This window comes from Orcinus orca, chromosome 2 (assembly GCF_937001465.1).
Source record: "Orcinus orca chromosome 2, mOrcOrc1.1, whole genome shotgun sequence".
Classification (NCBI taxonomy): Eukaryota; Metazoa; Chordata; class Mammalia; order Artiodactyla; family Delphinidae; genus Orcinus; species Orcinus orca.
Window position 1 is genome coordinate 80,191,635 of NC_064560.1, and position 17,420 is coordinate 80,209,054.

The 17,420-nt window shown below is 38.6% G+C and overlaps 1 protein-coding gene across 1 annotated transcript; it reads right to left on the reverse strand.

The window, feature by feature from the left end:
* Nucleotides 1-1,911: 1,911 nt before the first annotated feature.
* On the reverse strand, nucleotides 1,912-6,761 carry MKRN3 (makorin ring finger protein 3). Its single transcript, XM_033417326.2, has one exon. It carries the CDS (start codon nucleotides 6,642-6,644, stop codon nucleotides 5,142-5,144), a length of 1,503 nt encoding a protein of 500 aa, XP_033273217.1. The 5' UTR covers nucleotides 6,645-6,761; the 3' UTR covers nucleotides 1,912-5,141.
* Nucleotides 6,762-17,420: the final 10,659 nt, after the last annotated feature.

A 17,420-nucleotide genomic window follows, 5' to 3' on the forward strand; every position in this document is an offset into this window, starting at 1 on the left:
TTTCCTGATGTACTCTTCTTCTACTGTGCTATTTTTTTGTTAATTTTTCATTTGAGATTTTTTGACATCAATATTCACAAATGAGATTGGGCTCTAATTAACTTTGTATTGTACTGTATTGGAAACATTTTGATACCAATGTTAGGTGTCATTCATCGTTTTGTAAGTGTCCCCTTTCTTCTCTTCTCTGGAATGGTTTATATATATATCATTGCAATCTATTTCAAGCTTTTAGTAAATTTCTGGGACAAATGTCTTCTGCTCTTCTCTTTTTTGGGCAGTCAGGAACATAAGTACATTCCTGATAACTTTCTTTAATTTTTCATTAGCAATTGGTTTGGTTTGATTTACTTTGTATTTTAGATTGTTGTTTGGAAAATTACTTTGAAAAATTTAAATTCCTATCACATTTCCAAGTGCACTTGCCTCAGTGTAACAAGGGTTTATCTCCCATTTCTTTGGTGTCTTCTTTTCTCTGATTACTTCCTACTCATTGTTTCCTATTTTGTTTAATTGCACTTCTACCTTTATTTGTGATTACATTAGTGGTTTATCTGTATATCGATTTTTTTTAAAAAGCAGCTTTTTACATCTGCATTTTATGATCCACTAATTTTTGCTTTAATCTTTCTTAATTCTTTCTGCTTCCCAGTGTGTGTGTGTGTGTGTGTGTGTGTCTGAATGTTGTAGTTTCTTTAAAATTTACAGATTTGGGTATCTATTTAATTATGTAATTTGTCTTTCTAGATACTATATATTAATATTAAGATTAGTTTTACTCTGAGCACAGATTCAGCACTATCCTATAGATTATGGTATATATAAATTTTCATTACCTTATTCTATCCTTCTGGAAGATTTTGAATTCACTCTTTCATCAAAATTTTTTTGAGAGAGATATTTAAAAGAATTTTCATGTGGTAGTGGTTTATTTTCTTGTATTGACATCAGAGAATGTTGCCTGTACTACTAATTTCTCATTTGAAAGTTTCACTGTGATCTAATACATAGTCAATTATTTTTTGTTAGTGATCAACACTGGAAAATGTGATATGCTATAATTTTTAATGGCAAAATTCTGACATGTATTAATTTATTTCTTTGCACTAGTGTTGGGTTATTTTCCAAACATCCCTTTTTCCATCCCCACCCAAACTTCATTCCACACTTAGGCTGTAGTTTCGCATTTGCTGTGGAAACAGAAACCACACCCCCGTGATGTTCACAAAAGTGAAAAATGGAACACCATATAGACATAATTATGAACTGGAAATCTCTGCCTTTAAGTCACTGATATTCAGTAAACGGATTTAGTGAAGGAGTACTAGGTAAATTTTTAGCATATTTGTAAGTCTTTACATCCACCGAATTTAGATACATGAAGAATAAGAAAATCAGATTTGCTTCACCCAGGCATTCTTTGTCTGGTTAGAATGACACTCTATATATGGCACGAGCCCCAGGGTCTGAATACATGAGTCTCCTGGAGGAGGGGCAGCATACATTCTGAATCACTCACAGAGCAAAGCTTTGTATGGCAAGGGCTCCTTTGTTCCTGACTGCAGCGGGGGTGGCTCAGCTGTCCTTATGGGCAGGCCCTTCGGACACTTCACCCAGCTTTGGATGTACTGACATCCCTGTTATTCGATCTCTCTCTGAATGAGCTGATGAGGGAAAAGGGAATCCCATTTTTTTTTTTTTTTTTTTTTTTTGCATTACGCGGGCCTCTCACTGTTGTGGCCTCTCCCGTTGCGGAGCACAGGCTCCGGACGCGCAGGCCCAGCGGCCATGGCTCACGGGCCCAGCCGCTCCGCGGCATGTGGGATCCTCCCAGACCGGGGCACGAACCCGTGTCCCCTGCATCGGCAGGCGGACTCTCAACCACTGCGCCACCAGGGAAGCCACAGGAAATCCCATTTTTTAAAAATATCATCTTACTTATTTTCCTCATGTAGGCATCTGTCACAAATAATATGATGTTTTTTTCTTGTTTGTTATATTTTCAGGAATTGAATAGCACATTTTTAGTTTTAACTGACTTTTGCCAAAAAAAAATTGCTTGGTCTTTTTGAAATTATGAACATAAAGGTAATGTTCCTACTTCCTAAGAAAATAATCATAAAATAATAATGTTACCTTAACACAAGTTCCAAAGTTTCCCAAAGAGAAAAACTTGGTGGAGTTTTAATTCTTATGCAAGCTTTTCTCAGTTTTACAAACACACATAAATACCACTTTTATACATGCTGTTTTAAAAATACCACCTATGTTTCAAGCTTTGTCCAGGTTATATTTGATCCTCACAACAACCCTGCAAAATAGGTGGTGTTATACCCATTTCTCATATAAAGAAACTGAGGTATAGGAAACTTAAATAACTTGCTCCTGACTGCAGGGCTGGTAAGAAGCAGAGTTGGGATTCTAGTCATCCTTTGTCTGTCTCCCAAACCATTTTATCTTCTATACACCCTGTCACACACTATCTCCCGATCTTGATTGTTTGGTTCAAGATACTATTTGAATAGAAATGTGATATTTCACAACATTAGGTAGTGCATATTAGGACAAACTTTTCAAAGCTTTCTGTGCTTGGTTTAAAATGCCGTCCTTGACAGCATCGCCACCACTCAGTGCTCATGTTTTGAGCCTCTGGTGTCAGTGTGGTCTTTGAGAGTGCCCCACCTGGTCCTATTCTTTGGTTGTTTGGTTATCTAAGCCCCCTTTCCCCTGCATGACTAGGGAAGCCTGGGGGTAGAAATATGTTTGGATTTCATTTGGATTCACTCACCCTACATGCCAGCAACAGCCAGGCATCCGGGGCCTCTTGACTGATGAATTATTTGGATATCAAGAATCTAGAGGGGAAGGACCCCAGTGAAACAGGCTGATACTTACCCACAGAATCAGGAATCATGTAAGAAGGGAGAGGCAGTGTACCAATATGGGCAGCTGAGGCACATTCTGAGCAGTGGACTAAGAAATACTGAGTCTGGCAGCCCACAGATAAAGTGCCAGGGCTCCCACATTCTGTAGCTTATTTATGCCCATCTCTGTCCCACCCAGCTGAACCTCCATATGTAAATATTGCACATGTGTTTCCAGTACCTATATTCAGTGGGTCCACCTGCTCTCAGTTATACACGTGGGGCAAGGGGCAGCATGCTGCCTATGCTCTGGAAATATACTACCTGAGGTCCATTCGCTGTTCCACTAGTTCATGCCTACGGGTCAGGGCTATATGGGCAAGTCATTTAACCCCTCTATCTTATTTATCTCATCATGACGGTGCTAAAAATTATAGCAAGTACCTCATAAGGTGGTCTTGAGAATTAAATCAGTGTTTTGAAGAGTATAAATGCTGTAAATGCACCCTGTCTTTGTTGCACAGTCAGGGAAGTCTGTATCTCCTGTGACTTATGCCCCTAGGATACTTTCAGCTATCTTAGCCAGGAGGAGAGCTTTCTGCAGTAGATATACAGCATTTTATACAGGTCAATTAGGTAAACTATTAAAATTGTGCTATTCAACTCACATTTTTTCTTTCTTTGCTTGTTCAGTTACTGAGAAGAGGTATTCAAATTGTCTACCAAGATTCTGTAGTTTTCTTATCAATTATTTATTTGTATATCTAATCTTATGGTACCAAACTTAAAATTGGAATAGTTTTATCTTCCTGGTAAATTATAACTTCATGTTTATATATCGTCTTTATTTATCTCCAGCCATGTATTTATCCTTAATGTGAACTCCATCTGTGCTCAAAAGTCACAGCACCTCTGATTAATTTTTCATCCTTTACTTATAATGTTTCTGTATTCTTCTATTGTAGGTGTGTATTTTAAACAGCATATAGTTTCATTTTAATTTTAATCAAGTCTACTAATCTTTGAGTTTTAGTTTTTAAACCAATTCCATTTAATATAATTACGGTGTATTTGTGTTTTAAACTTTCCAAATCACTATTGCATTTAGCTTTTGTCACTTTCTATATTTCATTTATTATCTTTCTATTCTTGCATTCTGACTGATTTCAAAAGGTTTATTGTTCTTTATCTTTTAAAATCTTGTCACTTTTATGTTGAAAACTTTTGTCAAAAGCCCCTTCTTTGGAATGTCTAGAGATGACACAAAATATTGAACACAAAGAACTGTGTATCTGAGTCCAGGACTGTACTGTTATAAAGATCAATGAGATGGTGGCTGAACTGCACGGGAATTCACATTTCTGTACTAATAACAGCAATGAGCTATTAATGCCATCACAGGAATTACCAATGTCGTATTTTGTAAATGTCTACCACATTTGGATAGAGCCACTCAAATAGCTGTTTTCATTAGATGCTAATCACTGAAGCTGTGAAAGGGACAGAATGATTATTCATGTACCTCACACTCACACAACACCAAATCCTATCAGCCTTTGACCTTCAGCTTCCAGCTCTGTATTTATTTTATTAAATAAACATTATATTATGGTATACACCTTTTAAATATATTTTCAAATACATAACTTTCATACACATTAATATGCATATGTATGTATATATAGAATTCTTAAATATATACTTCCAAATATAAATAATTTCACATCAAGCTAAACAGGATAAAAACATGTAAACATATGCACCTGGTTCTGGTCAAGTAAAACACAAAACCACAAGGTAACCACAAGTTAAAGAGTGCACTTGAAGGGGAACAGGGGAAGGAACAGACGTGTAAACAACAGAGATGCTGAAGCTGCACCACAAAGCCCCACGAGGGTCCATTTCTTAAGACTGAAGTAGCAAAAAGCTCCTTGTTCAGTTAAGACTTCTCCTTTCACCCTGTGACATTTATTCTTGAGGGGCTTCAAAATGAGTGTGGAAATTCTGTAAACACTAGACTAGAACTGAGTCAATCCTGTTGAAAACAGAGATGACAAAGTAAACCATAAACTGACAGTCATATTAATTTCTCCAAACAGTAACTTTAAGGACGTTTTGTTACTTTTTAACACAGTGAAACACCATAATCCTGGGGAGCAAGAAATGGGAATGGGCAAGAAAACAGTGATGGATGCTCTATACAAATGGTTTCAGCAGCCCCTGTAAGTGACAGATGTGTCTATAAACAAAACACAGGCAAGAGCAGATGACAGAGCTTCAGCACACCAGACAACATGCCACAGCATAATGCCACAGATTCAAACTGAAATATTCTTCCAGCTCACAATGACGCAAGTCCCATAGGGCCTCTGTGAAGGGGAGCTCACTAGCTCCCAGTGAAAGAAAACACTTACACAACAGATTGGCCAGCCAAAGCATGACAAGCTCTTTTTTACTGCTTTTAAAGGGCATGCTGCCCTCTCCCACCTGCAGAGGCTCGAAACGTTGACCGCGGCAAGTACCGGACGCCTCAGCACCCTGCCTCTGAGGCTCCTCTCCCTGGCCCTCAGGGAACGCATGTCTGTAAAAACAGTTCTCTCCAAATGGGCAGACCCTGCCTCGAGCAAAATACCTGCAGGTCTTGTGGCTCATTGCCTCCAAGTACTGCTGAATAAGTTTCTGCTTCTCTTCCTCCTCCTCCACCCAGAATTCACTGGGAATGACAAAGGTGGAGATGACCCTGCACTGCGGGCAGGACTTGACGACCCTGCTCCCAAACTGTCTGGCACTCCTCCACCTGCGGATACACTTAAGACAGTAGGTGTGGTTGCAGCTGGAGAGAATGCCAAAGCGGCAATCATTCAGGTTGGCTTTCTCATAGACAACCTCCATGCAGATGCCACACACTTTGTCCGCACTGCGCTGCACAGCAAACGAGAGCTCCATATTCTTCTCGTGTGCTTCAATGCAGGCCTTTACATGGTCTGCCCTCTGGGCACCGTCCACAGGGTGCAAGACCTGCAGCCCACACATATCACATATATCTCCGTGGAGATAGATACAACTCTGCCCACGAAAGCACTGCCCCACGATAGCATCGCGGCAAAGCTGCTTCCCCATGCCCAAGGCAATCTGCTCCCTCTCAGTCACCGAGCTCTGCAGAGGAGCCTCGGAGACAGAAGGGGCCAGGCGGCCCCGGTAGGGTTGCCCCGGAACAAACTCAAAGGCACCCTCCCAGCCTTCTGCACCTGCTCCTCCGGCAGCTTCAAGGCCTGCATTGTCTGTCTTAGCTTCAAAGAAACCCCTTTCAGCAGCCGAGCCAATCAGAGGCAAGGAGCGTGAGGACGCAGCAGGGGGGGCTTCCGCCACTTCCTGAGGCAGGGGCTCCATTTGCGCAGCCGTGCTGGGGCCACTGTCTGCAGAGGCCTGGGGCAACAAACCGTGGCCTTCGCTGGCCACCTGCCGGCCCGAGAGGTCGTGGGAGTATCGGCAGTTCTCCCCCTCCTTGCACAGCCCATGCAGATAATACCTGCAGACGACTTGCTTTGTCCAGCTGCCGCTGCTCCGGCCTTGCAGCCATCTGGGCCTAGCCCCTCCCCATGAGGCCTGGGCGGGCCTCAGACGTGACGGGCGGAAGGGGGCCGGGCCTGGAGCCGAAGACCACCGGGAGGCTGGGCGCACCGGGACGCTGGGCCGGGGGACGCCCTCCCCCGCTGCCTCGGCACCCCCAGAGGCCCCAGCTGCCTCGTGGGGCTCTGTGGGAGCTGCAGGCTCTTCCATGGCAGATTCTTGTCCCCCAGATGGTGCCGGAACTTCCCTGGTATCTCTTCCTTTCGGGCTTGAGGCCCGGAGACCGCCAGCCAGCTCCTGGGCTCCTCCCTAGAAGATGTGCATCTTTTTTCCCTTTCCCCCGCTCCCTGCTTCCTGTGCCTGTGTTCCTACTTCCTTCTCTGGGCAGGCGCGGCGGACACTTCCTGTGCGCGCAACGTCAGTCGTCCACCGGGTCGGCGCGCGGTCGGTCCGTCAGGAATGGTGACCGGCTTCCTCCTGTGTTCGCAGCCGGCATCGCGGTCCGCTCTCCGCTCCGGCGCTGTCCCTGCTCTGCTGCGCTAGGCCCCTCGCCGTTCCGCGGCTCTTCTGAGCGAAGGAAGCACAGCCGTTTGAGGTTTTTAATGTAATCTGTTCCAGTGTTCTTTCATACGCATTGATTTCGTTGCTTTTTCATAATGTCTATTGAAAGCATCATAATCCTCGCGTTTTTTTATTGCTCCCGTGTAAAATTCATCTTATTTCTGAACCATCTCACACATTTTATAAAGGCTTTGTCTGTTCACTCCGTTTTATGTCTGTGGGTCTTATTTTTTAAATTATTTTTATTTCTGGGTTTCTTGACTGTCACTGCTGGAAGCCTTATTTATTTAGTTGTGTTGACAAGACCTGATTCCTTCTGCTCTTTGTTTTCTGGAAATTCTTACGGGCTTAGGTTGGAAAGGCTTTTCGCCAGTGAGGCATGAGCAGGGTTCTGATCTGAGGCCACTTTAGCGCCTTTCAGCTCTTAGGTTATTGTGGATTGCAGGGCTCCCCTCCCACTGTGCAGAAGCTGCAGACTTCATTGGTCCTGATGCTGGCCTAATAAGCCACTGTCCCCTTTGTGTCCCCTTTGGCTTTTATTTTCTCTTTCTGGTTAACTCACAGTGGCTCTTTGTTTCCCTTTCTTTCTTTCACCCAGTTTTGTACGGTATTGTGCTGGGCCAGCCTTTCATAGTATATTCTCTACCCTTCTGCCCATGAGTGGTGCTTTTTAATTTCCACGCCTGAGCTGTCATTTTGCAGATATATGTTATTAGATTAGTAAAAAAAAATTATTTTCCTAAATATAAAGAGTACTTATGGATGTATACTGAATTTTGTCATGTAGTTTTCTGCATTTCTTAAGAGCTGATCACGTTATTTTCTCTTTATTGTGTTATTGCGGGTTATTTGCACTGACAGATTTTTCAAATGTTTAACTTACCATTTTTTCCAAGAATAAAGCTTTCTGGTATGATTTATTATCATTTTATATATTATTGGATTCTGTTTGCTTAAACAAGTTTTGTAGAGGGAATTTTATGGGCCAAATTTATATTTTAAAATGGAAGAAAGTATGAATATAGCAGAGAAATTACATTGAAGTAAATAATAGAGATAAGAAATTAAAGAAAAACAAACATGAAGTAGGGGGAATTAATCAAAATCCTTTGAAAGGATTATTGAACCTGATAAATTTCTCGTGAAATTTATCAAGAAAAAATGAAGGCTCAAATAACCAAGATCAGAAATTTAAAAAGTAGTATCACTACATTAATAACAGATATTAAAAATCATGTGAGGATATCAGATACAAGGTTAGGCCATTAAATTTGAAAATCTGTGTGAAATGGTCATATTTCTAGAAACATATTTATTAATAAAAATGACAGGACCAGAAATAAAGAACGTAAGTATTGATCTGTTAGATAAATTAAATCTGTAATTAAAAATAATTCCATAAATGAAAGCTTTTAAGGTTTTCCATCTGAAATAAATAGAAAGACAAAACGGTCTATATGTGTTATTGCAAGTCCTAGCCAGTACAATAGGCAAACAAAGAAATAGAAGATGTTAGAATCGCAAAGGAATTATTAATGGAAGACAGCAGAAAATTAAGAATAATTTACTGATAAACTATTAGACTTAAACACATTTAGCAAGGACAATGAATGGTATTGCAATACACAATCATTTGTATTTATATTTATATGTATATATTCATGTATACAATCAATGATACATAGACATTTAGAATTCATAACATTTATAACATTAAAAGTTAACTATCCTGGGAATTAAAGTTCTAAAACATTAAAATCATTTTATTTCTGAAAACCTAAAGAAATTGAGGTTTATTCTGATCATGCAGTAGAAGGCTCAGTATTTTCAGAAGGTAAACTTTTCCTCATTAGATAAATCATGCGAGAATGTTGCTGTTTTCCACTGCGAATCTAGGAAATCTTGGTGATGTTATGTTTTCCTCCTTTATATTGAGTTTTGTATTTTGGATGCCAACTCTTTCAAAGTTTGGCTCACTTGCATTCTTTTTTCTCCTCTAAATTCATTGGTTAATGAATATTCCTTTGACAGCCCCCCAAATTTTTACAGAAAATGGCTTGAAACAGATATTGGGCTTATATACCAGGCTCTCCACAAATTCACAAACGTAAAAATCCTGAGTATAAATCTATTATTTGTTTAATGGTAGTATGTTCTCAGCACCATGTCTAAATTAATTTGATTGACGTTTTACAGACCAGCACCACCAGATAGGATGTTCCATGATGATTTTTTATGTGTTGTTCTGCACAGTAGTCATTAGCTCACATGGCTCTTGAGCACTTGAAATGTGGCTGAGTAGTAGCTACTGTTGGACAGCAAAATTCCAGATAGTATCTGACCATCTTTCTCCTCAAACATGAAGAAATGGAGAAAAATAATATTTTCTAACCTACCCAGCTATGCAGCTGGCGTGGGACAGTATTTGCTTTCAGATCCCCGCCTGTGTGGCTCCCAATCATGTTTGTGTCCTGCCATCTCACAGTGAAGCACATCTCGTTTTACAATGACATATTCCGTGCTCACTATTAGAAACTAAAATTGTACCCCATGATTTTAAATATCATCTGAGATTGAATAACTGGAAATATTAGGCAATGCATCTTGAGAGAAATAATCAAATATTTTCCATCCCAGTCAAATCTCTATCCTCAGAGAATTTTCTCTGACCATCATACTTCAAAATCTTATCCTGATTTTTTTAAAATATGAGCACTGATGTTGCTTTCACACAGTCTCTGAGAATACACAACTGATCCTGTCTCCAGTTATTTGGCTCAGCTGAGCCCTCTTTTCCCAAAAAACCACTGAGGGCCTCCAGGTCTGGGACCCGGCTGAGACCAATTTGTGTACACAGTGGTGTGCAGGGCAGCAGGAGATCTCCTGGATGGTCAGCATTGGGGTGTCCAAGTGGAACAAAGGGAAGTAGTGTTCCACCTGAGCAGGCTGGGCTGAGAACCTGGTTACCAGGGAACAGATGACAAGGGGGAGGTGGCTGACAGAGCTGAGACACAGTCCAGGCAGTGTAACAGAAGCCTGACAGGCAGGAGACTAGTTATGAGGTGGACTATGGCCATGGGTGGAAAAGAACCAGAGATGCCCACAGTCTTTTATTCTAAACATCTCAGGCCTGCTGGGCCCAGCCCCAAGTGGCTCATGTGTCCATATTTAAAGGAGACACATTTGTCTCCAAGCAGTTTCCTCCAGCACACACACCTACTTCAGGTCTGACATTTAGGCATTACTGGGGGGGGGGGGGTGGAGGGCGAATTAAAAGCAATTGTCTAGAATAAGGCATCAGGGGTTCAAATCCAGGATGCACTGCTCTCTGAGGAATTCATCTTGGGCAAATTAATCACTCTTTTATCTCATCTGGCAAACAACAAGAGCCACCACCAATAATAAGAGTGATCAACTCACAGGTTTGTTGCAATAAATGAAATAATTATTATAAAATTATTGGAACAGTGCCTGTTACAAGGACAATATTTGAGATAAAATTCTTTTGTATTTTAGAATCACTGTGACTAGAGTGACCGTGTCAAGCTCCATTTTCTGCTGTCTGGATACAGCAGTAATATGTCTATAGGATCCCTGCAAGTTCCTGGCATATAAGAGATAGGGAATAAGTACTTATTTTCTTATACTGATGGACAAACTGATTTTTATTTTGAAATTTACAGAGGCATTTTTCTCCAACTCCAGTTCAGAAGTCCAAACTCACCAAATTCCATACATTAATTATGTGCAGTTTTTTGTATATCAATTATACCTCAAGAAAGCTGTAAATAACTCAAAACCAGGCACAATTAAATATATTATCACAAAAAGAAGTTCAGTTTTAGGTACCTTTGTGCAGCACTTTTTGTCCCCACATCATTTGTAATTGCATGGGTGTCTGCATGGGACAGGAGTCCTCTAGGCTTATCCTAGGAGAGGGAAGGCTGTTTTGAAAAATCTAGTCACCATGAGTGAACAACTTGATAAAAAGAAATATACTCAAAGATGTCTTTCTAATTCCATATTTTAATATGGACATAAAAAGGTATAAATTATCTTAAAGCCATTCAAATACAGTATCACAAAACTCTGATTATGAAAATTACACTGAGCTATCTATATTGGATTCAAACACAGAAAATTTCAAGAAATATTCTGAAAGCTTTTCTGTAAGTGCCAAGAATTAAGCTATGTGTATACTGTAGTGTGGTTAACAGAATTTATTCATATTCATTTATTTTACAGACCTAAAACATACTTAAATTTTAATTTCTAGCCATAACCCAGATTAAATAGTTTTTATAAGGCTGATAGCTCCATGCAGAACCATGATAGAAACTGGATAAATATGAAAAGTAAATGCTTGAAAGACTTAGAAAATAGCTAATATGGTGAGAGTTCAAGGGGCATTAAATAACCTAAATCACCTATGAGTTATAGAAGAAATCACAAAGAAAATGAAAAATATTTCAACTGACAACGAAAATATGACTTATGAAAACACTTAGGATACACCTACAGCCATGCATAGAGGCACAATGTATAGCCTTAAATATATTCATAAGGAAGGAAGATACTTTGCTTCCAGGTGGTAGGAAAAGAAAGATGAACAGAGATGGAAGGGGAATGTCACGTGATGATGCTGGAGTCCCACTGCCTCTTCCCCTTTAGAAGAGGACATAGATGCTATGCCAGGTGTACACTCAGACCTGAATGCTGTGGCCACACGGAAAAAAGGACAGAATCTGAATCTTCGTTCCTTGAAGAAGGAGTGATTTTTATATTTTAAAACATAAATATACTCATATAGTTTTCCATGTTATTTGCCCTGTTTCTTTCCTCCTCCAAAACATTTAGGCAATTATTAAAGAGAATTGTGAGCAATCACGCACGACTGACCGGACAAATGTTGGTTTCCCACAAGAACGTTATAAAGTGCATTAATATTTATGGCTACTAGAGGGTGTGGATGTAATTGATTGAATAAGCAAAGGGGGGGAAAACCCAGTAAAGTGATAGATTGTGATACGCTATTAATACTGCTGATCTAACTGTGTATAAAAACACTACATTCACCAAATCTAGTCTGTGAAAATTGCACACCAGACACTTATTACAATTTACATATTGGGCCTAATGATGTCTAATAATTTCAAAGGATTGAAATAATTCAGAGTATATTCTCCGACCCCAGACTGAAATTGAGCCAGAAATCAATAAAAAAAAATTAGAAAAATAATTTTTAGGTCGGGATATTAATAATTATATTTCTAAATCACCCACAGGTCAATGAAAAAAATCACAAAAGCAATCAGAAAATACTATGCTTTGAATAATAATGAGTTTGCTTATATAAAAGTTTGTGCGCTGGGTGGAAAGCAATGCTTGCAGAAAATTTTGTAGCTTGAAATGAATATATTAGAAAGTGAGAAAGTAATATTATTTCTGATACAATCACTAAATTTGGGTAATTACAAATGTACATTACATTACAAAATTGACAACAAATTTAGCCAAAAGAATATATGTGGAAGGAAATAACAAAAACAAGAACAGAAATTAATAAAAGAAAGCAAACATATAACAAGTAGAATAGCCAGAGGCTCGTTCTTTAGTAGGATTAATAATTCAGGTAAACTTCTAGTATGTTTCACTGAAAAAATAAAATGGAGATTTCTCAACTAACCAATATCAAGAATGAAAAATGTAGTTGAAATGTTTAACTTCCTAGAAAATACAAATTATCATAAATAAAATGGAAGTAAATGGGAAATATAAATAGCCTTCTAGCTTTTAAAAGAAATTAATTATAAATAAACACCTTCTTAAAAAGAAAACTCCAGGCGCAGATAGATTCACAATAAATTCTATTAAGTATGTAAGAAGGATCATTACAGACACATGGTGCTCATAAACGTTGATGCAAATTTCAGGAAAATTGAAAAATGAAGTCCAATGATCTATAAAAGGGTTATACATAACAAAACCAAAAAGGGTTTGTTCTCATAATTTAAGGTAATATCAATATTTGAAAATCAATTGAAAAACAACAAACTTATGCATGTAGAAAACAGATTAGTGGTTGCCAGAGGCAGGGATGGGGCTGAGTGAAATGGGTGAAAGTGGCCAAAAGGTACAAACTTCCAGTTCTAAAATAAATAAGTCCTGGGGATGTAATGTACAGCGTGGTGACTATAGCTAATAATACTGTATTGTGTATTGAAAGTCACTTAGAGAGTAGATCTTAAAAGTTCTCATCACAAGAAAAACATTGTAACTGTGTGGTGATGGATGTTGTAACTAGACTCATAGTGGTGATCATTTCACAACATATACAAATATCAAATCATTTGATTGTACACCTGTAACTAATATAATGGTTTAAGTCGTGCATATATCAATAAAAAATAAAACGAAAGAGCTGATTTATACGCACACACACAACACACACACACACACACACAAGGGTGTTTCTCAGAACACTAATTGTAAGCTGCATTTAAAGGTGTTTTATGAGTGAAATAAATTTATACCCATTCTGTTAAGCACATAGAGATGTTTTTAAGAACACTTGTAATAAAGATGTTTCTAAGATGCTGCTTGCAAGCTGCACTGAGAACAGTGTTATATCAGTGAATGGAAGTTACAACCATTCTGAAATTCATTCAGAGAAGTGTTTGAGAATACTTGTAGTTAAGACATTTCTAAGATGCCTCTTGTGAGATGCGTTGAGAACAGCGCCATACCAGTGAGTGGAAGTTATATCCGTCTGTAATACATGCAAAGAAGTGTTTAAGAGCACTTGAAATAAAGATATTTCTAGGAATGATGAAAACAAAATCAGTCAGTGTAAATAACAACATTAAAATATTAGAGGAGAAAAATAAAAGAATAAACTCTCAAAAACCCAGATTTTTATGTTTAAACAATGTGCATTTATGATAAAGCTCTTAGGACACTAGGAATAGAAAAGAATTTCCCTGACTGATTAAAGAGATCCTCTTTAAGAACTCTAGATAAAAGTCATATTGATTTATATAAATGTTGAAATGTACAAAGATTTCCCTCTGACACCAAGAATGAGGCCACAATGCCATCAACCAACATTTATATTTAAATTTTTACTTAAGGTCTTAGCTACTGTAATAAGGCAAGTAAAGAAATACAAGTTATTATAATTGGAAATGAGTTATTAACAGAAGGACAGTGGAAAATCCAGAAGAATCTACAGTTGAACTACTTGAAGTAATGAATTTAGCAAAGCCATTGAGAAGAAATCAGTATATAAAAACCAATTGTTGGGCTTCCCTGGTGGCGCAGTGGTTGAGAGTCCGCCTGCCGATGCAGGGGACACGGGTTCGTGCCCCGGTCCGGGAGGATCCCACATGCCACGGAGTGGCTGGGCCCGTGAGCCATGGCCACTGAGCCAGCGCGTCCGGGACCTGTGCTCCGCAACGGGAGAGGCCACAACAGTAAGAGGCCTGCATACCGCAAAAAAACAAAAAACAAACAAAAAACAATTGTCTATTTACATTTCTATAATGAACAGTTAGAAATGAAATTTAAGAACTCACAGAACTAAAGATGCATGGGGCATTTTTAATATTTTAGGAATAAATCTAAAGATATGTACATAGAAATCTATAAACTATCATTGAGAGAAATTTAGGAAGTCCTAAATAAATTGAGAATTATTCCATGATAAGGAGTAGAAGATGTAGTATTTTAAGGAGGTTAATATATGGAAATTTGATCTATGGATTAATTAGAAGCTCAATCAAAATGAGTTTGTGGGGCTTCCCTGGTTGAGAGTCCGCCTGCCGATGCAGGGGACACGGGTTCGTGCCCCAGCCCTGGAGGATCCCACGTGCCGTGGAGTGGCTGGGCCCATGAGTCATGGCCACTGGGCCTGCGCGTCTGGATCCTGTGCTCCGCAGCAGGAGAGACCACAACAGTGAGAGGCCCACATACCGCAAAAAAAAAAAACAACAAAAAAAACAAAAAAACCAAAAAACTGAATCTGTGTGTATAACTTGAAAGGGTCAGAGGAAATGCATATGCAAATGCTAATAACCAAATATAATTAGGCAACCTTGAAGGAGAAAAAAAAGAAGAATTGCTTTTACCAGACATCAAAATGCATTTCAAGGCTAACTGTACTTAAAACAGTGGATACTGGTACAATCATAGAGGGAGAACTGAATAAAACAGAGAGTTCAGAAATAGACCCCCACACAAGGACGTTTAATTCTTAACAAGTGTGGAACTTCAGAGTATTGAAGACAGTTTTTTCCATAAATGGTATTGAGTCAACTGAATAAATAACTTAAAAAAAGAAAATTGATCCCTGTCTCATAATATGCATACAACATTATCTCAAGAGAAATATAGATATGAACCTGAAATATAAAACAATAAAGATTTTAGGAGAAAGCTAACATTATCCCAAGAAATAACAACAAGAGTCTTGATTTCTTGTTTTAAACACAAACATGAGATTCTCATATGCAGGGTTGAACTACTGTAGTATTATTAATATATCCTCACATACTAGGTAGAGATGAGCTATTATTTTTCTACTGTAGTATTCTGCTTGTGCTGCTGCAGAAAAATACTGCAGATTGCTTAAACAGCAGACACTGTCTCACAGTTCTGGAAGCTGGGAACTCGAAGAAAAGATGCTGATTGCTTTGGTTTCTGGTGAAACCCTCTTCCTGGCTTGCAGACAGCTGTTTTGGTGCTGTCTTCACATGGCAAAGAGAGAGACAGTGAGTGTCTTGTGTCTTCTCTTAAAGGACATTAATCCTATTGGATCAGGACCCGCCCTACGACTTCATTTAACCCTAATTACCTCCTTACAGATCCTATCTTCAAATATAGTTACACTGCATCTATACTCATTAAAGATATTATCCTGTAATTTTCTTATTTTGGGTAGTATCTTTGTCTGGTTTTGGTATCAGGGTGATGGTGGCTTCATAGAGTGACTTTGGGAATATTCCCTCCTCTTCAATCTTTTGGAGTAGTTTGAGAAAGATAGATATAAGCTCTCTTTGTATGTTTTGTAGAAATCCCCAGTCAAGCCATAGGGTTCTGGACTTTTGTTTGCAGGGAGGTGGTTGTTGTTTTTTCCTGTGGTGTTTGCATAAGCTGTTAGATAACATTTATTTTCAATATGCATCTTTTGTTATATGACTTTGTAGTTATTTCTTTAGACATGAATAATGCATAACACTAAATAGATAATAAACTATAGTATAGTTGGTATCTGTGTTTCATTCCAGTTTACCTGGTATAGTCTATACATAGTCAGAGTTCAATAAACATTTTTTTTAACATAGATGCAAGGAGAGCATCAATCAAAAGTCCATCAGAGAACAGAGAGACATGCTAAATCACCCTTTGTGAGAAGAATAACCACTGGGAATTGGAATATCAGCTTTACCTCTAAGCAGGTTTAGGCTGTAAAGAAGCACTTTCTTATATATGAGACACTCAAGGGTACTCTCATTGAGGGATTATGTGTGGGAAAATCTGCCTTCCTGCAAAGGTCTCAAATGAGGAAATCTGTTTCTTTACCTGCTCATTGAAAACAATAATAGAATCCTCTGAGAATTTATAATCATTGGACTGATTATTCTTGCTGATTCTGCTGGTGTATTTTCTTGGAAGAAAAAATTCCCAGCCCCCAAAATTACTGTGATTAAAGGTTGGTATTGTCCTTTGGAGCCTGGAAGATAAAAATAAAAATTTGTTCCAGATTCATTATCCTTTATCCATTCCCCTCAGCATTACCAGATGTTTAATTTAGCCAAATATGAGCCAGCACCCAGGTCATCAGAAACATAGAGATAAGACAGATCTTCTGTAATGACTTTAATAAAGTTTTTTTTTGAATTTTTTTATTGAGGTATAGTTGCTTTACAATGATGTGTTAGTTTCTACTGTACAGAGAAGTGGAGCTCCTTGTGCTACACAGTAGGATCTTATTAGTTACCCACTTTATACATATTAGTGTATATATGTCTATTCCAATCTCCCCATTCATCACACACACCCCCACCACTTTTCCCCCTTGGTGTCCATACGTTTGTTCTCTACATCTGTGTCTCTATTTCTGCCTTGCAAACTGGTTCATCTGTACCATTTTTCTAGATTCCACATATATGCGTTAATATACGATATTTGTTTTTCTCTTTCTGACTTACTTCATTCTGTATGACAGTCTCTAGGTCCATCCATGTCTCTACAAATGACCCAATTTCGTTCCTTTTTATGGCTGAGTAATATTCCATTGTATATATGTGCCACATCTTCTTTATCCATTTGTCTGTCGATGGACATTTAGGTTGCTTCCATGACCTGGCTATTGTAAATAGTGCTGCAAAGAACATTGGTGTGCATGTGTCTTTTTTTTTCTAAAGA